At 51.7% G+C, this 24,364-nt stretch overlaps 1 protein-coding gene and 1 long non-coding RNA gene across 2 annotated transcripts in view; one reads left to right on the forward strand and one right to left on the reverse strand.

Moving 5' to 3' along the window:
- The window catches only part of RBKS (ribokinase), a gene marked incomplete at its 3' end in the record, with an annotated part of 48,610 nt that extends 35,029 nt beyond the window's left edge, over positions 1-13,581 (reverse strand). The window contains exons 1-3 of the mRNA XM_089663190.1: positions 13,449-13,581; positions 10,213-10,284; positions 136-268 (exon numbers count right to left, since the gene is read on the reverse strand). Coding sequence (XP_089519316.1) covers positions 136-268; positions 10,213-10,265 — 186 coding nt within the window. The remainder of the gene's footprint in view (positions 1-135; positions 269-10,212; positions 10,285-13,448) is intronic.
- Positions 13,582-13,793: 212 nt separating this feature from the next.
- LOC149434937 (uncharacterized) lies at positions 13,794-22,139 on the forward strand. Its single transcript, XR_016308592.1, has 3 exons — positions 13,794-13,857; positions 16,190-16,343; positions 22,059-22,139. It is a non-coding gene; the product is annotated as an uncharacterized LOC149434937 (long non-coding RNA).
- The last annotated feature ends 2,225 nt before the right edge of the window (positions 22,140-24,364 follow it).

A 24,364-nucleotide genomic window follows, 5' to 3' on the forward strand; every position in this document is an offset into this window, starting at 1 on the left:
TTTTATTTAGTCTTCAGGCTGCAGGAATTTCAGCTCTGAACCTAAATCATTGTGCAGGGATTTCCCGCATGTGCTGGTCGCAGACAGAAAACTCCCACCTAAGGGTCGGCCAGCGAGGTCAGAGAGCCCCCTTACCTTACACACCATGGCGGTCCGTGCGCCTAGCCTGGCGGCCTGTACACATTGGTTGGCTCCTTTCCCGCCGAACCCGATGAAGAACTTGCTGCCATGTATGGTCTCTCCAGCTTTAGGAAGGCGGGGGGTCACACTACAAAATATTACAGGAGGGACACTAATTATTTTTCATATTGATATATATAGGCGAGTATGGCTGACAGTAGCATGATGGGGTGTCAGGACGGACGCAATGTGAGGGACACCCCTATACTGACCCCTATTATGGAGCAGTCTGCAAAGCACACATGGGCCGGATGCACTACTATGAATCAACGCAGACCCTTCACTCTAACATTCGTCTTTGCCCCATTGTTTTCTTTCTCTGTATTTATGGGTTCTTTTTAATTGTTTGACACCATTCTCTTCTAGGCAACAATGCTGTCATCCTGCTCCTGTAGCCCAGTGACACCCACCTTCAGATATCCCAGGAGGCATTGGCTGAGGCTTACCAGTGCTGGAGGAGGGTGGACCCGGTGGTGGAGGAGGGTGGACCCGGCGGTAGAGGAGGGTGGACATGGCGGTGGAGGAGGGTGGACCCGGCGGTGGAGGAAGGTGGACCCGGCGGTGGAGGAGGGTGGACATGGCGGTGGAGGAAGGTGGACCCGGCGGTGGAGGAAGGTGGACCCGGCGGTGGAGGAAGGTGGACCCGGCGGTGGAGGAGGGTGGACCTGGCGGTGGAGGAGGGTAGACCCGGTGGTGCTTCATCAGGGGGATGTTAGAAGAACCCAGAACATACAGCCAGCTCCCCATGACAAGAAACAATGGAGACGGCAGTAAATTACTTCAGGGTGCCGAGTGGGAAAGCACATTCGTTCTCTGCTCTATACTGCAACGAATGAACCAGGAAGCAACAAGAATATCATAGATTTGGGTTCAGACATGGCATTCCCCAACTACTGTGCTTGTGTACCCCGACAATCAAGCATGATCCAGAACTCTTGACTGGTAGTGTGTGCATATATATATACACACACAGTGAAGGAAATTCGTATTTGCTCCCCGGCTGATGGTGAATGTTCGCCCCTCACACAGAAATGATCGGTCTAACAATGGAATGTTCGCCCCTCACACAGAAATGATCGGCCTAACAATGGAATGTTCGCCCCTCACACAGAAATGATCGGTCTAACAATGGAATGTTCGCCCCTCACACAGAAATGATCGGTCTAACAATGGAATGTTCGCCCCGTCACACAGAAATGATCGGTCTAACAATGGAATGTTCGGTGTAACACTGAGAGACAGAATACAACAACAAATTCAGCAGAAATGCGTCTAACAAATGATGACGGATCTGCATGTTCATGAGGGAAAGAAGGATTTGATCCCCTATCATTCAGCAGGATTTCTGGCTCCCAGGTGTCTCTCATACAGGTAACAAGCTGAGATTAGAAGCAGTCTCTTAAAGGGAGTGCTGCTAATCTCATTGTGTTACCTGTATAAAAGACACCTGTCCACAGGAGCAATCAAACCATCAGATTACAAACTCTCCACCATGGCAAAGACCAAAGAGCTGTCCAAGGATGTCAGGGACAAGATGGTAGACCTACACAAGGCTGGACTGGGCTACCAAACTATGGCCAAGCAGCTTGGTGAGAAGGTGACAACAGTTGGTGCAATCATTCACAAATGGAAGAAACACAAAACAAGTGTCAGTCTCCCTAGGTCTGGTGCACCGTGCAAGATCTCACCTCGTGGAGTGTCAATGATCATGAGAACAGTGAGGAATCATCCCAGAACTACACGTGAGGATCTTGTCAATGATCTCCAGGCAGCTGGGACCACAGTCACCAAGAAAACAATTGGTAACACACTACGCCGACAAGGACTGAAATCCTGCAGTGCCCGCAAGGTCCCTCTGCTCAGGAAAGCCCATGTCCAGGCCCGTCTGAAGTCTGCCACTGAACATCTGAATGATGCAGAGGAGGACTGGTGGGAAGTGTTGTGGTCAGAGGAGACCAAAATCCAGCTCTTTGGCATCAACTCAACTCGCCGTGTTTGGAGGAGGAGGAATGCTGCCTATGACCCCAAGAACACCATCCCAACTGTGAAACATGGTGGTGGAAACATTTTGCTTGGGGGGTTTTCTGCTAAGGGGACAGGACAACTGCACCACATCAAAGGGACGATGGACGGGGCAATGTACCCTCAAATCTTGGGTGAGAACCTTCTTCCCTCAGCCAGGGCATTGAAAATGGGTGGTGGATGGGTGTTCCAGCATGACAATGACCCAAAACACACGGTCAAGGCAACAAAGGAGCGGCTCAAGAAGAAGCACATGAAGGTCCTGGAGTGGCCTAGCCAGTCTCCAGACCTTCATCCGATTGGAAATCTGTGGAGGGAGCTGAAAGTTCGAGTTGCCAAACATCAGCCACCAAACCTTAATGACTTGGAGAGGATCTGCCAAGAGGAGTGGGCCAAAATCCCTCCTGAGATGTGTGCGAACCTGGGGGCCAACTCCAGGAAACGTCTGACCTCTGTGATTGCCAACAAGGGATTGGCCACCAAGTACTAAGTCATGTTTTGTGAAGGGGATCAAATCCTTCTTTCCCTCATGAACATGCAGATCAGTCATCATTTGTTAGATGCATTTCTGCTGAATTTGTTGTTGTATTCTGTCTCTCAGGGTTACACCGAACATTCCATTGTTAGACCGATCATTTCTGTGTGAGGGGTGAACATTCCATTGTTAGACCGATCATTTCTGTGTGAGGGGCGAACATTCCATTGTTAGACCGATCATTTCTGTGTGAGGGGCGAACATTCCATTGTTAGACCGATCATTTCTGTGTGAGGGGGGAACATTCCATTGTTAGACCGATCATTTCTGTGTGAGGGGTGAACATTCCATTGTTAGACCAATCGTTTCTGTGTGAGGGGCGAACATTCCATTGTTAGACCGATCATTTCTGTGTGAGGGGTGAACATTCCATTGTTAGACCGATCATTTCTGTGTGAGGGGCGAACATTCACCATCAGGGGGGAGCAAATACACATTTCCTTTACTGTATGTCTTTCAGAGTGAATTCGTCGGTGACATCACCGGCTGCGACTTGATGGAATATCTCCTACATGCTACACGTTCAGATATTAATTTTACCTTTTTTATAATTTTATCTGTAGGTAAAAAAAAAAAAAAATCACAAAACCGAGTTTCCTACAACTTTAGTAACAATTGTGTCTACTTTTGTATCAGTTTTGGTCCAGCCATCGTGTATATGTTCCTTTAAGCATCCAGCCATCCCGGGAACACGAGTCCTGGGTGGTCCTACTCATAAATCGATCCCAGGGAGATCAGTCAATGGAATGGATGGAATTAGAGAAGGTGAGTCAGTATCTGCGGATCTAGGAGGCGGCTGTACCTTCCCCGGCTCCGTCGTTGGCTGTCATAGAGAATCAGCATCACCTCATTGTAAAGAACCAAGCCTGGAGTTGGAGCTTCCCATGCCAGCAAACACTCACTTGTCACGCCACTCACAATGAGATCATCTTCTGACCAGCAGAAGGACTCTGGACGTCTCCTGCTACAGATTGGGTTTTACGACTCCCTTCCTGCTGGTGATGTAAAGATGGGAATTAGGAAGTGCTGGGAACATGGAGATTAGCAGGATAATGGACCTCACGCTGGTAAATTCCTCTTTTAATGTGGCTCATTGTTAGAGAATAGAGAGGACCCCCCCCCAGTTCAGGGGGTTATGGGCCAGCCGGTCCTCGGGGATGTTATCATCAACCTTCTGACCCTGGACTAAACTCAGGCCTGGCCTTCTAATCTTGAATTTTATTGGTCTTCCTGCCCCCAGTAAGGAGAGAAGAGTTCTCGGTCTCCTCTGGGAGAGGTTGACCTGAACCCGGATTCTGCAGTAATGTGGAGAACACCTGACCTTGACTGATACCATGAGGTATTGTTACAAAATTGCACATATTTAAAAAAAACGCAATGGAAGATGTTGGGTTTTGGGTTCTTAAAACTCAGAGCAAAGATTTCCCGTTACCTATCTGTGGCTCCCTTAACGTGTTATTGAACCCTTAAAGTACATACAGCATGGAAAGCAGAGTTCACCTACTTCTCGTATTGCTGGTATCTTTCAGCAGAATCCTCCATCCAAATGTACGACCCCCTAGAGGGTGACTGCTGCCCCTACAAGGCCAATGATCGATGGCAGTTCTAGTCCAACAACCCCTCTGAGCCCTCTAAATCACTCCTCTGCTCCTCCCACAAGGCCAATGATTGACAGGACCTCCATTCCGACAACCCCTCTGAGCCCTGGCTCTAAGTCACTCCCTTGTCCCTCCCACCAAGACAATGATTGACAGGACCTCCATTCCGACAACCCCTCTGAGCCCTGGCTCTAAGTCACTCCCTTGTCCCTCCCACCAAGACAATGATTGACAGGACCTCCATTCCGACAACCCCTCTGAGCCCTGGCTCTAAGTCACTCCCTTGTCCCTCCCACCAAGACAATGATTGACAGGACCTCCATTCCGACAACCCCTCTGAGCCCTGGCTCTAAGTCACTCCCTTGTCCCTCCCACCAAGACAATGATTGACAGGACCTCCATTCCGACAACCCCTCTGAGCCCTGGCTCTAAGTCACTCCCTTGTCCCTCCCACCAAGACAATGATTGACAGGACCTCCATTCCGACAACCCCTCTGAGCCCTGGCTCTAAGTCACTCCCTTGTCCCTCCCACCAAGACAATGATTGACAGGACCTCCATTCCGACAACCCCTCTGAGACCTGGCTCTAAGTCACTCCCTTGTCCCTCCCACCAAGACAATGATTGACAGGACCTCCATTTCCGACAACCCCTCTGAGCCCTCTAAATCAATACTCTGCTCCTCCCACAAAGCCAATGATTGACAGGACCTCCATTCTGACAACTCCTCTGAGCCCTTTATATCACTCCTCTGCTCCTCCCACAAAGCCAATGATTGACAGGACCTCCATTCTGACAACCCCTCTGAGCCCTCTAATTCACTCCTCTGCTCCTCCCACAAAGCCAATGATTGACAGGACCTCCATTCTGACAACCCCTCTGAGCCCTCTAAATCACTCCTCTGCTCCTCCCACCAAGACAACGATTGACAGGACCTCCATTCTGACAACCCCTCTGAGCCCTCTAATTCACTCCTCTGCTCCTCCCTCAAGGCCATTGATTGACAGGACCTCCATTCCAACAACCCCTCTGAGCCCTCTAAATCACTCCTCTGCTCCTCCCACAGGAACTTCATTCTGGAAACCCCCTGACCCCTGCTCTAAGCCACTCCCCTGCTCCTCTAATGGGGCTAATGATTGACAGGACCTCCATTCTGGCAACCCCCTGACCCTTGCTTTAAGCCACTCCCCTGCTCCTCCCACAAGGCCAATGATTGACAGGAACGTCATTTAGACAACCCTGAGCCCTGGCTCTAAGTCACTCCCCTTCTTCTATTGTCCCCAATCCATCTGCCATAGTACAGAGCAGCAGTGCCAAGTCTGTACATGCTCAGTTTGGAGTGTATTGCTAGAGAGGTTTTTTTTTCTTGGGATCATTTGATCAGCACAGGGACAATCAGCACTGTCTGGACAGAGGTCAGGGGTTAACCAGTGCTCTGCTGCACACTGATAGAAGTCACAAGACTGCTCTATACTGCTGAAGAGAAAAGGGATTTAGCAGTTTATATTTGCTAAAATAATTGCATTTCCATGTTGTGTGTACTGTGGGAGAGCGGATACAGTGAATGCGGGGTCCGGGGAGAGCGGATATAGTGAATGCGGGGTCCGGGGAGAGCAGATATAGTGAATGCGGGGTCCGGGGAGAGCGGATACAGTGAATGCGGGGTCCGGGGAGAGCGGATATAGTGAATGCGGGGTCCGGGGAGAGCGGATACAGTAAATGCGGGGTCCGGGGAGAGCGGATACGGTGAATGCGGGATCCGGGGAGAGCGGATACGGTGAATGCGGGGTCCGGGGAGAGCGGATACGGTGAATGCGGGGTCCGGGGAGAGCGGATATAGTGAATGCGGGGTCTGGGGAGAGCGGATCTAGTGAATGCGGGGTCCGGGGAGAGCGGATATAGTGAATGCGGGGTCCGGGGAGAGCGGATAGAATGAATGCGGGGTCCGGGGAGAGCAGATATAGTGAATGCGGGGTCCGGGGAGAGCAGATATAGTGAATGCGGGGTCCGGGGAGAGCGGATATAGTGAATGCGGGGTCCGGGGAGAGCGGATATAGTGAATGCGGGGTCCGGGGAGAGCAGATATAGTGAATGCGGGGTCCGGGGAGAGCGGGTATAGTGAATGCGGGATCCGGAGAGAGCGGATATAGTGAATGCGAGGTCCGGGGACACCGGATATAGTGAATGTGGGGTCTGGGGAGAGCGGATATAGTGAATGTGGGTTCCGGGGAGAGCGGATATAGTGAATGCGGGGTCCGGGGAGAGCAGATATAGTGAATGCGGGGTCCGGGGAGAGCGGATATAGTGAATGCGGGGTCCGGGGAGAGCAGATATAGTGAATGCGGGGTCCGGGGAGAGCGGGTATAGTGAATGCGGGATCCGGAGAGAGCGGATATAGTGAATGCGGGGTCCGGGGAGAGCAGATATAGTGAATGCGGGGTCCGGGGAGAGCAGATATAGTGAATGCGGGGTCCGGGGAGAGCGGGTATAGTGAATGCGGGATCCGGAGAGAGCGGATATAGTGAATGCGGGGTCCGGGGAGAGCAGATATAGTGAATGCGGGGTCCGGGGAGAGCAGATATAGTGAATGCGGGGTCCGGGGAGAGCGGATATAGCGAATGCGGGGTCCGGGGAGAGCGGATATAGTGAATGTGGGGTCCGGGGAGAGCGGATATAGTGAATGCGGGGTCCGGGGAGAGCGGATATAGTGAATGCGGGGTCCGGGGAGAGCGGATATAGTGAATGCGGGGTCCGGGGAGAGCGGATATAGTGAATGCGGGGTCCGGGGAGAGCGGATATAGTGAATGCGGGGTCTGGGGAGAGCGGATATAGGGAATGCGGGGTCCGGGGAGAGCGGATATAGTGAATGCGGGGTCCGGGGAGAGCGGATATAGTGAATGCGGGGTCCGGGGAGAGCGGATATAGTAAATGCGGGGTCCGGGGAGAGCAGATATAGTGAATGCGGGGTCCGGGGAGAGCGGATATAGTAAATGCGGGGTCCGGGGAGAGCAGATATAGTGAATGCGGGGTCCGGGGAGAGCGGATATAGTGAATGCGGGGTCCGGGGAGAGCGGATATAGTGAATGCGGGGTCCGGGGAGAGCGGATATAGTGAATGCGGGGTCCGGGAGAGCGGATATAGTGAATGCGGGGTCTGGGGAGAGCGGATATAGTGAATGCGGGGTCCGGGGAGAGCGGATATAGTGAATGCGGGGTCTGGGGAGAGCGGATATAGTGAATGCGGGGTCCGGGGAGAGCGGATATAGTAAATGCGGGGTCCGGGGAGAGCAGATATAGTGAATGCGGGGTCCGGGGAGAGCGGATATAGTGAATGCGGGGTCCGGGGAGAGCGGATATAGTGAATGCGGGGTCTGGGGAGAGCGGATATAGTGAATGCGGGGTCCGGGGAGAGCGGATATAGTAAATGCGGGGTCCGGGGAGAGCAGATATAGTGAATGCGGGGTCCGGGGAGAGCGGATATAGTGAATGCGATTCTCTTTATAGCGGCACAGTCGACTTCTCGGACGATACTTCATATTATCCTGATATTGAGGGTGTACCGGGAGTACGGTCACATCCACCATCCCTGAACCCCCCCAACCCGAACTGGGGGGCACTTCTGCCCGCAGCGTCTTGTAATGCTATTGTTTGAATTTGGCGTTGCTGTGCCTGTCTCCGCCCACACACCGCGTCATCGAGGTCACTTCACACATGCGGCAGGGGCTGCCGCTCTTCTGAAAAGCGATCCACGCTCAGATCACTTTTCAGAAGTGTTTCACGAGCAGTGAAGGGCCTTCATGTTGTCTCCTCGCTGCCTGATGTAACCCTACAAATGCCGTAGTACAGTCGCACACATCGCACACGGCTGCAAACTGGCCCCATAGAACCGCGTGAGTTGCATTTGGCACCGCCTCCTGATAGCGACATACTGTTTCATTTTTTTTTCTTGCTGCGGCCACGAAACCCAGCATGGCAGCCGTGGTACGTGTAGAGCCAGCTGTATGTTAGTGTTCAGCGCGAAAAGGGGATGGTATAACGGCGGCTCAACCTCTTGGTTTTACTGCCCCCCCCAGCTACATGTGTGAACGACACCACGGACCCCCATTAATGCGCCTATTGCGTTATGACGTGCTATTGACCCCTATTGCGCACGCTTTTGCGTCGTGATAAATAGCGCTTTCCATGCCCCTCTGATCTACCCACCGATCCCTATATACCCACCGCTCCCTGTATACCCACCGATCCCTGTATACCCACCAATCCCTATATACCCACCGCTCCCTGTATACCCACCGCTCCCTGTATACCCACCGATCCCTGTATACCCACCGATCCCTGTATACCCACCGCTCCCTGTATACCCACCGATCCCTGTATACCCACCGATCCCTGTATACCCACCGCTCCCTATATACCCACCGCTCCCTGTATACCCACCGGTCCCTGTATACCCACCGGTCCCTGTATACCCACCGCTCCCTGTATACCCACCGATCCCTGTATACCCACCGATCCCTGTATACCCACCGCTCCCTGTATACCCACCGCTCCCTGTATACCCACCGGTCCCTGTATACCCACCGCTCCCTGTATACCCACCGATCCCTATATACCCACCGCTCCCTTTATACCCACCAATCCCTGTATACCCACCGATACCCCGTATACCCACCGATCCCTATATACCCACCGCTCCCTGTATACCCACCGCTCCCTGTATACCCACCGATACCCCGTATACCCACCGCTCCCTGTATACCCACCGCTCCTTGTATACCCACCGATCCCTATATACCCACCGATCCCTGTATACCCACCGCTCCCCGTATACCCACCGCTCCCCGTATACCCACCGATCCCTATATACCCACCGATCCCTGTATACCCACCGCTCCCTGTATACCCACCGCTCCCTGTATACCCACCGCTCCCTGTATACCCACCGATCCCTATATACCCACCGCTCCCTGTATACCCACCGATACCCCGTATACCCACCGCTCCCTGTATACCCACCGGTCCCTGTATACCCACCGGTCCCTGTATACCCACCGCTCCCTGTATACCCACCGATACCCCGTATACCCACCGCTCCCTGTATACCCACCGATCCCTATATACCCACCGCTCCCTTTATACCCACCGCTCCCTGTATACCCACCAATCCCTGTATACCCACCGCTCCCTGTATACCCACCGCTCCCTGTATACCCACCAATCCCTATATACCCACTGCTCCCTGTATACCCACCGATCCCTGTATACCCACCGCTCCCTGTATACCCACCGCTCCCTGTATACCCACCGATACCCCGAATACCCACCGGTCCCTGTATACCCACCGCTCCCTGTATACCCACCGGTCCCTATATACCCACCGGTCCCTATATACCCACCGCTCCCTATATACCCACCGCTCCCTATATACCCACCGCTCCCTGTATACACACACCAGTCACTATATGCCCCATCCCCCTCCATCTCCCATAGGCACTTGTAGCCTCCATGCAGAACTTCTGCACCAAAACGTGGAGTTACCCTTTAATAGGGACTGAGGCTTGGTGCACCGCACTGCGTGTGACATCATGTAGACCCCGCCCCCTCCATAAAGAGGACCTGTCACCGCCGATCGCGGTCACATGGGACCCTGACAGCAATAAAATGGATTTTTAAAAAATTAACTCGACAATGTACAAATAAAAAAAATTTTTTAAGCGTTTTTCCGTGGATATTGTACAGCAATTCTCGCGTGTTTTCATACAATGTTTTTGTAGCCATTTCTGAGCTTTGGTGGTTTTATCAGCCAATAGAGAACATTTCACCTGGCGGATACAATGTTTCCATCCAGGATTATATATAAAAGGTTTCCCGGCTCTCACCTGACCAGATCCGTCATGCATGACCCGACCACAACCACCTCCGGGACCTCCATGGCTCCGTGATTGGACAGTCTGAGAACAGAGAGACACGCAGCCTGGTCAGTACAAAGTTCTGCGGACAGACGGCGACCTTTCCCCTCCCCCGCAGATAATGATTGAATGGCGCCGGGAGGTAATTATTAAGTAGCAAATATCCGGCAGGTTCAAATCCCAACAGAGACACTACCTGCATGGAGTTTGCATGTTCTCTCTACGCTCACCTGGGTTTCCACCCACATTCCAAAGACGCCCTGACCGATACATTGGCTCCCGAGTATGTGAGACGGGGCCCTTAGATTGTAAGCTCCTTGGGTGCGGGAATCGCTGTGAATGTAAAGCACTGCAGGAATTGCTGGACTTATATAAATATTATATAAATCATAATATACCAGCTAAAGGCGGAAATCGTTCAAGCTCCATTCACATCTGAGCGCGGCGCTTTTCAACGTTTTTGTCACACGCGTTTTTGCGCATTTTTTTAGGCATTTTTTAACTTTGGCTTTTTTTTGTTATTAGCTAACAGAGAAAAATATTTTATTTATTTCAGGTACTTATATAGCGCCGTCAGTTTACGCAGCTTTACATATATATTGTACATTCACATCAGTCCCCGCCCCCGAGGAGCGTACAATCTAAGGTCCTCCTTCAGGAAATTCCATGTCAGTATTTCTCAGATCTGTGTGATGAACCTACCGCCCCTTCGGAATATTTCCTGTAGATGCAAATTTATTTTATTATTATTTATTTCAGGTACTTATATAGCGCCCAGGGGCGGACTGACCATTTGGAAACTCTGGCACTGCCCGAGGGCCCGGGGTCAGTAGGGGGCCCCATGAGATGCCCCTGGTACCTTTTTTATAGGCTTTTTTGAGTTTGGGCAAGGACACAGGGGCCCCATGATCCCCTATTGCCCGGGGGCCCCAAGAGTTGTCAGTCTGCCCCTGATAGCGCCATTAATGTATGCAGCACTTTACATATATATTGTACATTCACATCAGTCCCCGCCCCCGAGGAGCGTACAATCTAAGGTCCCTAACTCACATCCATACATACACATACTAGGGACAATTTAGACAGGAGCCAATTCACCTACCAGCATGTCTTTGGAGTGTGGGAAGAAACCGGAGCACCCGGAGGAAACCCACGCAGGCACAGGGAGAACATGCAAACTCCAGGCAGGTGGTGCCGTGGTTGGGATTCGAATCGATGACACTAGTACTGCTAGAAGGAAGTGCTAACCACTGAGCCACTGTGCTGCCCAAATATCATTTGTTGTTAGTTTTTTTTTTTTTTTTCCATCAGATTTAGTTTTTATTATTATTATTATTCACTTTTTATTGTTTTGTTATTTGTTAGGGTGCGGGGTTACGGATAGGATTGGGATTAGACTTTTATTTATTATTTTCTTCTTATTTATTTATTGTTCGGGTAATAATAATAATAAAAAAATGTAAAATAAATACACAAATAAATAAAAATATTCATAAATAAATACTTCATAGAAAATTAGTATATTAATAATATAATCAACCCAAAACCCAATCCTTCCTTCCTTCAATTGTTCGATATTTCCTTTTATCAATTCATCGATCCTTCCTTTTATCAATCGATAAATCCTTCCTTCCTTCCTTCGATCAATCAATCCTTCCTTCCTTCGATCAATCCTTCGTTTTATCAATCAATCGATTCTTTCTTCTTTCCTTTGATCGATCCATTGATGCTTTCTTTGATCGATCCTTCCTTTTATCGATCAATCAATCCTTCTTTTTATCAATCAATCCTTCTTTTTATCAATCGATCCTTCTTTTTATCAATCAATCCTTCTTTTTATCAATCGATCCTTCTTTTTATCAATCGATCCTTCCTTCGACTGAGGAATTCTTACTTCCTTTTATCAATCGATAGTTCCTTCCTTCCTTTGATCGATCCACTGATCCTTTCTTTGATCGATCCTTCCTTTTATCAATCCCTCCTGCCTTCAATCAATCGATCCTTCGATTTATCCTTCCTTAGATCAATCGATCGATCCTTCCTTACTTTTATCAATCGATCGATCCATTGATCAATTTGATCGATCCTTCCTTTTATTGATCAATCAATCCTTCCTTCGATTGAGGAATCCTTCCTTCCTTTTATCAATCGATACATCCTTTCTTCCTTCGATCAATCCTTCATTTTATCAATCAATCAATTCTTTCTTCTTTCCTTTGATCAATCCATTGATCCTTCCTTTTATCGATCAATCAATCCTTCTGTTTATCAATCGATCCTTCCTTCGACTGAGGAGATCTTACTTCCTTTTATCAATGGATAGTTCCTTCCTTCCTTTGATCGATCCATTGATCCTTTCTTTGATCGATCCTTCCTTTTATCAATCCCTCCTTCCTTCAATCAATCGATCCTTCCTTACTTTTATCAATTGATCAATCCATTGATCAATTTGATCGATCGATCCTTCCTTTATTGATCAATCAATCCTTCCTTCGATTGAGGAATCCTTCCTTCCTTTTATCAATCGATACATCCTTTCTTCCTTCGATCAATCCTTCATTTTATCAATCGATTCTTTCTTCTTTCCTTTGATCGATCCATTGATCCTTTCTTTTATCGATCAATCAATCCTTCTTTTTATTAATCAATCCTTCTTTTTATCAATCGATCCTTCTTTCGACTGAGGAATTCTTACTTCCTTTAATCAATCGATAGTTCCTTCCTTCCGTTGATCGATCTATTGATCCTTTCTTTGATTGATCCTTTTATCGACTAATTGATCCTTCCTTCCTTTTATCAACTAGCCCTTCCTTTGATCAATTGAAGGTTTAGTTTATCACTTAAAGGACAGAACGATCTATTGAAGGAAGGAATGATCGAAGAAAAGATAGATCGATTGAAGGGTTAGTTGACTGATCGATTGATCAAAAGGAAGGGTGGATCAATCTATAACAGGAAAGATCGACTGATAGCAGGAAGGAGGGAAGTCGCATGATTTCAAAGTCAAGGCACAAAACGCAGCATTTCCCACACCATGAACCCGGTCACACATGCGTTATTAGTGCGTTTTGCACACAGAGCAGTGCCAGGGTTAGCAGAACACCGGAAGTCACTGAAACTCTGCCATACCCCAGCATTGCCCGCTGATTCTCACACCCGCTGCCCAAAGGAGCCCATAGAAGCCCGAAACACCCCTTCTCACTCACTTCCTAGACTGTCCCGCGATGCCACATCAAAAATGGCCGCAGGCAACGCGCACCCTTCTCCAATCACGTCTCAACCGGCGCGTCATGTGACCACTCAAGCCTCCAACTAGGAAGTGCCTAACCAAAAGCTGGCGCGGTCACCACGGCAACACTTTCACTCCGTGAAGCTGTCCATAGAGGTGCCTGCTGCCGGGTTTGTACTCGAAACCGATCAAAACTTATTTTTGATGAGCAGTAGACATTTTTGTTCTAACATTTTTATTATTTTTGGAGGGTTTGGTAGGATTTTAGGTCAATGTCAGCGCGTTGTAGTCGTGTGTTAGAGACAGGCAAAGTAAGGGGCAGAGCGGCGCTGGGTCTTGGCGGAAGGTCCTCGGTGTTTCCGGTTTGAGGAGTTGTGCTGGGGGAGGTGAGTTCCTGCTGGTTGCTATGGGTGATGGAAGAGGAGGGAGGACTGGAGCCAGGGGGCCCCTGACATTTGGGGCCCCATTCACAGCAACCTATTATTTGTCCTTCTTGTAGTTGTCTCAATAATATATATAAATAAAGCTGTGTACCTGATGTCAGCCCCCTGTACAGCAGAGCTCAGACTGGGAGAGGGGGAAGCAGCACAAAGAGCCAGGCTGGCATTCTGCAGTGCAAGAAGCGTGCTGATTGGAGGGGAGAGCAGAGTGACAGAGAGATGAGCTCATCAGCCTTCTGCTCCTCCTTTCACTGACCAATCACAGACCGGGGAGGGCCAATCACATGAGGGACAAGACCTGTAAGTGTTGCTGACCGGCAGCAGAGACCTCGGGTCTCCTGGCCTGCTTTGTATCAGAGCTGTGCAAATCTCGAGACTGGATGGACAGGAATAGAAATCCGTTCACAGGTGCGGTGGCGGCCATTGTTCCGCATTCAGTGATTCACCCGGAGTTCAGCTTTAACTGACATCCCTGTAAGAAGTCCGGGTCTGTGTTTATGCCGGGATTCTCCTCCCCCTGCTCCTGTGATGGCTCCCTGCCTCTGTCATCCCCCCCGGCCTCCTACGCTTCATCAGACTATACAATCCCCCCCCAACAAGGACCCAGTCCGGGGTCCCACCCAATGTCCGCGACAGCGCCGGACCAATGATCAGCAAAGCGAAGAAATCCGCTCCTACTTCTGGTCTCTGGTCACATGACAAGAACATCACATGACTTGCAAGGGACAACTCCACCAGTGTGGTCTGAGGGGGGGAGGGTGTGTCTGATCTGAGGTGGGGGGGGTGTCTGATCTGAGGGCTAAAGGGGATTTTAAAGGGGGAGGGGTTTGATCTGAGAGCTAAAGGGGACCTTAAAGGGGGAGTGGTCTGATCTGAGGGGCTAAAGGAGAGGGGTCTTATCTGAGGGATGAAGGGGACTTTAAGGGGGAGGGGTCTGATCTGAGGGTTGAAGGGGACTTTAAGGGGGAGGGGTCTGATCTGAGGACTGAAGGGGACTGTATAGGGGGAGGGGTCTGATCTGAGGGCTGATGGTTCTGTAAAGGGGGAGGGGTCTGATCTGAGGGCTGATGGGGCCTGTATAGGGGGAGGGGTCTGATCTGAGGGCTGACGGGGACTGTATAGGGGGAGGGGTCTGATCTGAGGGCTGAAGGGGACTGTAAAGGGGGAGGGGTCTGATCTGAAGGCTGAAGGGGACTGTATAGGGGGAGGGGTCCGATCTGAGGGCTGAAGGGGATTGTATAGGGGGAGGGGTCTGATCTGAGGGCTGATGGTTCTGTAAAGGGGGAGGGGTCTGATCTGAGGGCTGAAGGGGACTGTATAGGGGTAGGGGTCTGATCTGAGGGCTGATGAGGACTGTATAGGGGGAGGGGTCTGATCTGAGGGCTGAAGGGGACTGTAAAGGGGAAGGGGTCTGATCTGAAGGCTGAAGGGGACTGTATAGGGGGAGGGGTCTGATCTGAGGGCTGAAGGGGACTGTAAAGGGGGAGGGGTCTGATCTGAAGGCTGAAGGGGACTGTATAGGGGGAGGGGTCCGATCTGAGGGCTGAAGGGGACTGTAAAGGGGGAGGGGTCTGATCTGAAGGCTGAAGGGGACTGTATAGGGGGAGGGGTCTGATCTGAAGGCTGAAGGGGACTGTATAGGGGGAGGGGTCTGATCTGAGGGCTGAAGGGGACTATATAGGGGGAGGGGTCTGATCTGGGGGCTGAAGGGGACTGTATAGGGGGAGGGGTCTGATCTGGGGGCTGAAGGGGACTGTATAGGGGGAGGGGTCTGATCTGGGGGCTGACGGGGACTGTATAGGGGGAGGGGTCTGATCTGAAGGCTGAAGGGGACTGTATAGGGGGAGGGGTCTGATCTGAAGGCTGAAGGGGACTGTATAGGGGGAGGGGTCTGATCTGAAGGCTGAAGGGGACTGTATAGGGGGAGGGGTCCGATCTGAGGGCTGAAGGGGACTGTAAAGGGGGAGGGGTCTGATCTGAAGGCTGAAGGGGACTGTAAAGGGGGAGGGGTCCGATCTGAGGGCTGAAGGGGACTGTAAAGGGGGAGGGGTCTGATCTGAAGGCTGAAGGGGACTGTATAGGGGGAGGGGTCTGATCTGAGGGCTGAAGGGGACTGTATAGGGGGAGGGGTCTGATCTGGGGGCTGAAGGGGACTGTATAGGGGGAGGGGTCTGATCTGGGGGCTGACGGGGACTGTATAGGGGGAGGGATCTGATCTTTGTTCTCTGTTTCCATCTTGTAGAGCCTCTCATGGAAGGTATTTGTGTTTTTTGCACAGGCTCGGAGTTGTCACAGTCCGGCAGAATGTCCCCGGAAGTCACATTGAACCGCATCGTCCCGGCACTGTCCCCGTTCATATCCAGCGTGGTCAGACATGGGAAGGTGGGCCTGGACTCTACCAGCTGTCTGAGGATTACTGACCTGAAATCAGGGTAAGGAGCGACCATCGGACAATCGGGGGCTGAGCCCAGCTCACCCGTCTCTTGTGTATGGTGATTGATACCAGAAATATGGCCGACAGGCAGTGTCACCCTGAGGCCCCATGTGGGGTCATTCCAGATAAGGCCACACCTGAAGGAAGAGGTTGGACACTTCAAGTGGTTGTAAACCCTCCATACACCCAGTGAAGTGACCGGCCTCAGGTGATACACAGAGATGATACAAATCCTATCTAAGTTGTACCTGTTTTTCTGATGGATTCTCTTCTCTACATAAATTCAGTGTCCTGAATTGATCAGCTCCAGAGTGCAGGGGGTGGGGATCTGAAGTGCACAGCACAGAGCAGGGAGCTGAGTGTAATCTGAGACCTGAGTAGAGGGAATGGACACCCCACCCACAGTCTCATAGGGAAACATGCATAGCTGAAGCTGTCAATCACCTGCTGTGTGCTGGAGGAGGGGGGGATGGAGCCATCTCCCGGGTTTGCCTGGTGTCTGCACAGAGTCAGAAGTGACTCATACTTATAGCAGAGGAAGGAGGGAGCAGACAGAGGTCACACTCAGTGCTTTTGGATAGAGGCAAGTACACACTATAGAGGGATGTGCTTTGTTCATTGAAGAGGTTTGCAACCACTTTACCTCTCCTACCATCTGTCTTGAACCCCCTATCCCCCTCCCCCCAGGATTGGTTCCCTGAAATCTGGGGTGAAATCGACCCTTCTGGAAGAGTCACTCCACAGTCCCCCATATTCTCACTGGTCTCTTTTGTAGACCTTCCGGGAGAAACACGAACCGATCACTACACCGGCCCGCTGCCAGTGTCATGTGATCGCTGTGACCAATCACAGCAGATCACATGACAATTGTAAACAATGGATGGCTTCCTTTCATGCCATCCATTGTATACAATTGTGTTGTTAGCCGTGATTGGTCACAGTGATCACATGGTACAGACAGGGCCAATCACAGCAGATCACGTGACAATTGTAAACAGTGGATGGCTTCGTTTCATGCCATCCATTGTATACAATTGTGTTGTTAGCCGTGATTGGTCACAGCAATCACATGGTGCAGACAGGGCCAATCACAGCCCATCTGTACCATGTGATTTCGCTTTGGCCAATCTCAGCTAATCACAACAAAAGACACTGAATGAATCAGTTTCATTCAGTAGAAATGGTTTCTTACAGCAATCATAATGTGTAAAAAAAGAAAAAATATCCCGATCACTTACCATATAGATGATATTTTTATCATTTGTTTCACACAAATAGAGATTTCTTTTGGTGGTATTTAATCACCACTGAGTTTTGTTCCATTTTTTTGTTAAAGAAAAGAAAACAAAAAAAGACCAAAAATTAAAAAAAAAAAACATTTTTCTTTGTTTCTGTTATAACATTTTGCAAATAAATAACCTTCTTCATAAATTTAGGTCAAAATGTATTCCGCTCCATCTCTATGGTGAAAGTACCCAAATCTGAAAATCGATCAGTCCTGATGTACTGACGGCCGATTTCATTTCTGAGGCCCTAAAGCTCCAGAACAGTACAAATCCCCCCAAATGTCAGGACAGTACAAATCCCCCCAAATGTCAGGACGGTACAAATCCCCCCAAATGTCAGGACGGTACAAATCCCCCCCAAATGTCAGGACGGTACAAATCCCCCCCAAATGTCAGGACAGTACAAATCCCCCCAAATGTCAGGACGGTACAAATCCCCCCAAATGTCAGGACGGTACAAATCCCCCCCAAATGTCAGGACGGTACAAATCCCCCCCAAATGTCAGGACAGTACAAATCCCCCCAAATGTCAGGACGGTACAAATCCCCCCAAATGTCAGGACGGTACAAATCCCCCCCAAATGTCAGGACGGTACAAATCCCCCCCAAATGTCAGGACGGTACAAATCCCCCCCAAATGTCAGGACGGTACAAATCCCCCCAAATGTCAGGACGGTACAAATCCCCCCAAATGTCAGGACGGTACAAATCCCCCCAAATGTCAGGACGGTACAAATCCCCCCAAATGTCAGGACGGTACAAATCCCCCCAAATGTCAGGACGGTACAAATCCCCCCAAATGTCAGGACGGTACAAATCCCCCCAAATGTCAGGACGGTACAAATCCCCCCAAATGTCAGGACGGTACAAATCCCCCCAAATGTCAGGACGGTACAAATCCCCCCAAATGTCAGGACGGTACAGATCCCCCCAAATGTCAGGACGGTACAGATCCCCCCAAATGTCAGGACGGTACAAATACCCCCAAATGTCAGGACGGTACAAATCCCCCAAATGTCAGGACGGTACAAATCCCCCCCAAATGTCAGGACGGTACAAATCCCCCCCAAATGTCAGGACGGTACAAATCCCCCCCAAATGTCAGGACGGTACAAATCCCCCCCAAATGTCAGGACGGTACAAATCCCCCCAAATGTCAGGACGGTACAAATCCCCCCAAATGTCAGGACGGTACAAATCCCCCCAAATGTCAGGACGGTACAAATCCCCCCAAATGTCAGGACGGTACAAATCCCCCCAAATGTCAGGACGGTACAAATCCCCCCAAATGTCAGGACAGTACAAATCCCCCCCCCCCAAATGTCAGGATGGTACAAATCCCCCCCAAATGGATCCATGGAAAGAGCAGAAGATGTCGGTTCGGTCATGTGATCAGCTGTGTCCAATCACAGCTGATCACATGTAAACAGGGAAATGCCAGTTATCGGCAATTCTCTCCTCACGAGCTGTTACGCTGACAGAGGAGAGGAGCGGAGAGCCGGTAATCGGCATTCCTCGGAAGGGACATGTGCACTGATCATCAGTGTAGCCCCATCAGTGCCACCTGTCAGTGTCCATCAGTGCCACATATCAGTGCCCATCTGAGCTGCCTTTCAGTGTCACCCATCAGTGCCAGTCAGTGCAACCTATCAGTGCCCATCAGTGATGCCTGTCAATGCCCATCAGTGCAACCTACCAGTGCCTCCTCATCAGTGCCCATCAGTGCCACCTATCAGTGTCCATCACTGCAGCCTCATTGGCGCACATCAGTGAAGGAGAAAAATCACTTATTTACAAAATTTTATAACAAAAACTAAGAAAAAAACCTTTCTTTTTTAAAAATTTTCAGTGGTTTTTGGTTTGTTTAAGAAAAAATAAAAATCCCCGAGGTGATTAAATACCACCAAAAGAAAGTTCTATCTGTCACAAAAAAATGATAAAAATTTCATATGGGTACAGTGTTGCATGACCGCGCAACTGTCATTCAAAGTGCAACAGCGCTGAAAGCTGGAAATTGGCCTGGGGGGGAAGGGGGTAGAAGTGTCCGGTAGGCAGGAAGGGGGTAGAAGTGCCCTGTAGGCAGGAAGGGGGTAGAAGTGCCCTGTAGGCAGGAAGGGGGTAGAAGTGTCCTGTAGGCAGGAAGGGGGTAGAAGTGCCCTGTAGGCAGGAAGGGGGTAGAAGTGTCCGGTAGGCAGGAAGGGAGTAGAAGTGTCCTGTAGGCAGGAAGGGGGTAGAAGTGTCCTGTAGGCAGGAAGGGGGTAGAAGTGTCCTGTAGGCAGGAAGGGGGTAGAAGTGTCCTGTAGGCAGGAAGGGGGTAGAAGTGCCCGGTGGGCAGCAACGGGGTAGAAGTGCCCTGTAGGCAGGAAGGAGGTAGAAGTGCCCTGTAGGCAGGAAGGAGGTAGAAGTGCCCGGTAGGCAGGAAGGGGGTAGAAGTGCCCGGTGGGCAGGAAGGGGGTAGAAGTGCTCTGTAGGCAGGAAGGGGGTAGAAATGTTCGGTAGGCAGGAAGGGGGTAGAAGTGTCCGCTAGGCAGGAAGGGGGTAGAAGTGCCCTGTAGGCAGGAAGGGGGTAGAAGTGCCCGGTAGGCAGGAAGGGGGTAGAAGTGCCCGGTGGGCAGGAAGGGGGTAGACGTGCCCTGTAGGCAGGAAGGGGGTAGAAGTGCCCGGTAGGCAGGAAGGGGGTAGAAGTGCCCTGTAGGCAGGAAGGGGGTAGAAGTGCCTGGTAGGCAGGAAGGGGGTAGAAGTGCCCGGTAGGCAGGAAGGGGGTAGAAGTGCCCTGTAGGCAGGAAGGGGGTAGAAGTGTCCGGTAGGCAGGAAGGGGGTAGAAGTGTCCTGTAGGCAGGAAGGGGGTAGAAGTGTCCGGTAGGCAGGAAGGGGGTAGAAGTGTCCTGTAGGCAGGAAGGGGGTAGAAGTGTCCTGTAGGCAGGAAGGGGGTAGAAGTGCCCGGTAGGCAGGAAGGGGGTAGAAGTGCCCGGTAGGCAGGAAGGGGGTAGAAGTGTCCTGTAGGCAGGAAGGGGGTAGAAGTGTCCTGTAGGCAGGAAGGGGTAGAAGTGTCCGGTAGGCAGGAAGGGGGTAGAAGTGCCCGGGGGGGCAGGAAGGGGGTAGAAGTGCCCGGCGGGCAGGAAGGGGGTAGAAGTGCCCGGCGGGCAGGAAGGGGGTAGAAGTGCCCGGCGGGCAGGAAGGGGGTAGACGTGCCCGGCGGGCAGGAAGGGTGTAGACGTGCCCGGCGGGCAGGTAGGGGGTAGAAGTGCCCGGCAGGCAGGAAGGGGGTAGAAGTGCCCGGTAGGCAGGAAGGGGGTAGAAGTGCCCGGCAGGCAGGAAGGGGGTAGAAGTGCCCTGTAGGCAGGAAGGGGGTAGAAGTGCCCTGTAGGCAGGAAGGGGGTAGAAGTGTCCTGTAGGCAGGAAGGGGGTAGAAGTGTCCGGTAGGCAGGAAGGGGGTAGAAGTGTCCTGTAGGCAGGAAGGGGGTAGAAGTGTCCTGTAGGCAGGAAGGGGGTAGAAGTGCCCGGTAGGCAGGAAGGGGGTAGAAGTGTCCTGTAGGCAGGAAGGGGGTAGAAGTGTCCTGTAGGCAGGAAGGGGTAGAAGTGTCCGGTGGGGCAGGAAGGGGGTAGAAGTGCCCGGGGGGGCAGGAAGGGGGTAGAAGTGCCCGGCGGGCAGGAAGGGGGTAGAAGTGCCCGGGGGGCAGGAAGGGGGTAGAAGTGCCCGGGGGGCAGGAAGGGGGTAGAAGTGCCCTGTAGGCAGGAAGGGGGTAGAAGTGCCCGGTGGGCAGGAAGGGGGTAGAAGTGCCCGGGGGGCAGGAAGGGGCTAGAAGTGCCCTGTAGGCAGGAAGGGGGTAGAAGTGCCCTGTAGGCAGGAAGGGGGTAGAAGTGCCCTGTAGGCAGGAAGGGGCTAGAAGTGCCCGGTAGGCAGGAAGGGGGTAGAAGTGCCCGGGGGGCAGGAAGGGGGTAGAATTGCCCTGTAGGCAGGAAGGGGGTAGAAGTGCCCTGTAGGCAGGAAGGGGGTAGAAGTGCCCGGTAGGCAGGAAGGGGGTAGAAGTGCCCGGTAGGCAGGAAGGGGGTAGAAGTGCCCGGGGGGCAGGAAGGGGGTAGAAGTGCCCGGGGGGCAGGAAAGGGGTAGAAGTGCCCGGTAGGCAGGAAGGGGGTAGAAGTGCCCTGTAGGCAGGAAGGGGGTAGAAGTGCCCGGGGGGCAGGAAGGGGGTAGAAGTGTCCTGTAGGCAGGAAGGGGGTAGAAGTGCCCTGTAGGCAGGAAGGGGGTAGAAGTGCCTGGTAGGCAGGAAGGGGGTAGAAGTGCCCGGGGGGCAGGAAGGGGGTAGAAGTGCCCTGTAGGTGAGGGTTAAGAACTTCAGGCGGAGGGTTGGGGTGACTCTTTATAGGGATTTCTTTGCTGATTTGGGTGAGTTGCTGAGCTGAAGAGGTTTGTTTGTGTGTTTCAGGTGCACCTCTCTGACCCCGGGCCCCAGCTGCGATCGCTTCAAACTTCACATCCCCTATGCCGGTGAGACGCTGAAATGTAAGTACCTTGGTGCTCAGTACAATGGAGATGCAGGAGGATGTCCTTGATGCACTGTGAGGTGTATGGTTGAGTCTTTCCTGTCTGCCTACGTGGCCCAGCAGTTTGGCGTTTGCACCGTGTGGCAGAGTATCTCACAATCCATATTAGGGTTCACCTACCAAAGGCCTTGTTTTGGGACTCCGGTTTGTGTTCAGGGCCAAGCTAGCCATTGCAGACTGGACAACCTGATCCGAAGGCCGGCTCACCCAGGTGAAGTCATGGCAGTCAGCCTAGTTGCAGTGTACCGGTGGTCCTGGCATCATACACCGATCAGCCATAACTTGACCACCCTCCTAATATGGAGTAGGTCCTCCTTTTGCCAAAACAGCCCTCATCCATCGAAGGTTTGGACTCCTCTAGACCTCTGAAGGTCTGGAGGAGTCCATGAAGGTATGCTGTGGTGGCACCAAGCCATCAGTAGCAGATCCTTTAAAGCAGAAGTCCAAGAAAACATTTTTTTGACCCGTTCAGTGGGCCTGTGCCGGCACAGCACGGGTCAAATGCTCGTTTTGTTCTAGGGGAGAAGACACCGAAGATATACTCACCTGAACCGCCAATCCTCCCCGCGCAAGACTGGCCTCTTTGGCTCCTGCCACCCCCCATTGTCCAGCGGTCTTGTAAATGGGTTGTTCCTGGCCTCAGCACGCCCAATGCGCACTCCACAGACAGGAGCAGTTCACCATTGGACCGCAGGGGAGTGCGGTTTTCCATTGGGTCGGCAGGTCAGTTGAGTATGAGTGCAACCGATCCATGCACTGGGAGCACAGCCCCACTGCATGTTAAAAGAAGAAAATCTAACTGGAGTTCTGCTTTAAGTCCTTTAGGTTGCAAGGTGGGGCCTCCATGTTTTTCCAGCACATCTCGCAGATGCTCAATTGGATTGAGATCTGGAGAATTTGAAGGCCAAGTCAACAGTTCAAACTTGTTGATTTCCTCCAACCATTTTTGAAAAATGTTTGAGGTGTTTCCAGGCGCATTATGCTGCTAAAAGAGGCCACTGCCATCAGGGAATACTGTTTCCAGCAATGTTTTCAGTTTTTAGGTAGGTCAAATAATATCCACATGAATGGCAGGAGCAGGGGTGGACTGGCAACTCATGGGGCCCCTGGGCAATAGGCGATCATGGGCCCCCTGTGTCCTTGCCCAAACTCAAAAAAGCCTATGAAAAAGGTACCAGGGGCATCTCATGGGGCCTTTTACTGACCCCGGGCCCTTGGCAGAGCCCGAGTTTCCAAATGGTCAGTCCGCCCCTGGGCAGGCGCCAAGGTTTCCCAGCAGAACATTGACCCAAAGCATCACACTACCTACGCGGGCTTGTCTTCCTTCGTCCAAGATGTAGATCGATCTGTATGGAGCCATCAAGGAACAAAATTGCCTCAATTGCTATCTATCGATACCACCAGGTGAAGAGGTCATGCTGGAAACACCTGATGGGACGGGCCACGGAAAGCTCACACTAGGGTCCCCCGCAATTGGCAAATCACACCACAGATACCACTTGGTATGTAAAAAGCCGTCCGTTCTTGGGGAGAAAATGTCCCCCCTGTCCATACAGGTAATGCCAATAGATAATATATTATAGGGGGATATCGGGGGCTTCCAGCGTGACCTCTTCACCTGGTTGTATCAATACATAGCAACTGAGGCAATTTTATTCCTTGGTGGCTTCATACAGATTGATCTACATCTTGGACGAAGGGGGATCCAGTCATCACTTCTCTGCAGCTTATCCCGATGAAAGAATTAACCACTTCCAGTCCGGACACTTTCCCCCCCTTCCAGTCCGGACACTTTCCCCCCTTCCAGTCTAGACACTTTCCCCCCCTTCCAGTCCGGACACTTTCCCCCCTTCCCAGTCCGGACACTTTCACCCCCTTCCAGTCCGGACACTTTCCCCCCCTTCCAGTCCGGACACTTTCCCCCCCTTCCAGTCCGGACACTTTCCCCCCCTTCCAGTCCGGACACTTTCCCCCCCTTCCAGTCCGGACACTTTCCCCCCCTTCCAGTCCGGACACTTTCCCCCCCTTCCAGTCCGGACACTTTCCCCCCCTTCCAGTCCGGACACTTTCCCCCCCTTCCAGTCCGGACACTTTCCCCCCCTTCCAGTCCGGACACTTTCCCCCCCTTCCAGTCCGGACACTTTCCCCCCCTTCCAGTCCGGACACTTTCCCCCCCTTCCAGTCCGGA

This window comes from Staurois parvus, unplaced genomic scaffold (genome assembly GCF_062004578.1).
Source record: "Staurois parvus isolate SC_StPar_1 unplaced genomic scaffold, SC_StPar_1.0 ptg001638l, whole genome shotgun sequence".
NCBI classification, from domain to species: domain Eukaryota; kingdom Metazoa; phylum Chordata; class Amphibia; order Anura; family Ranidae; genus Staurois; species Staurois parvus.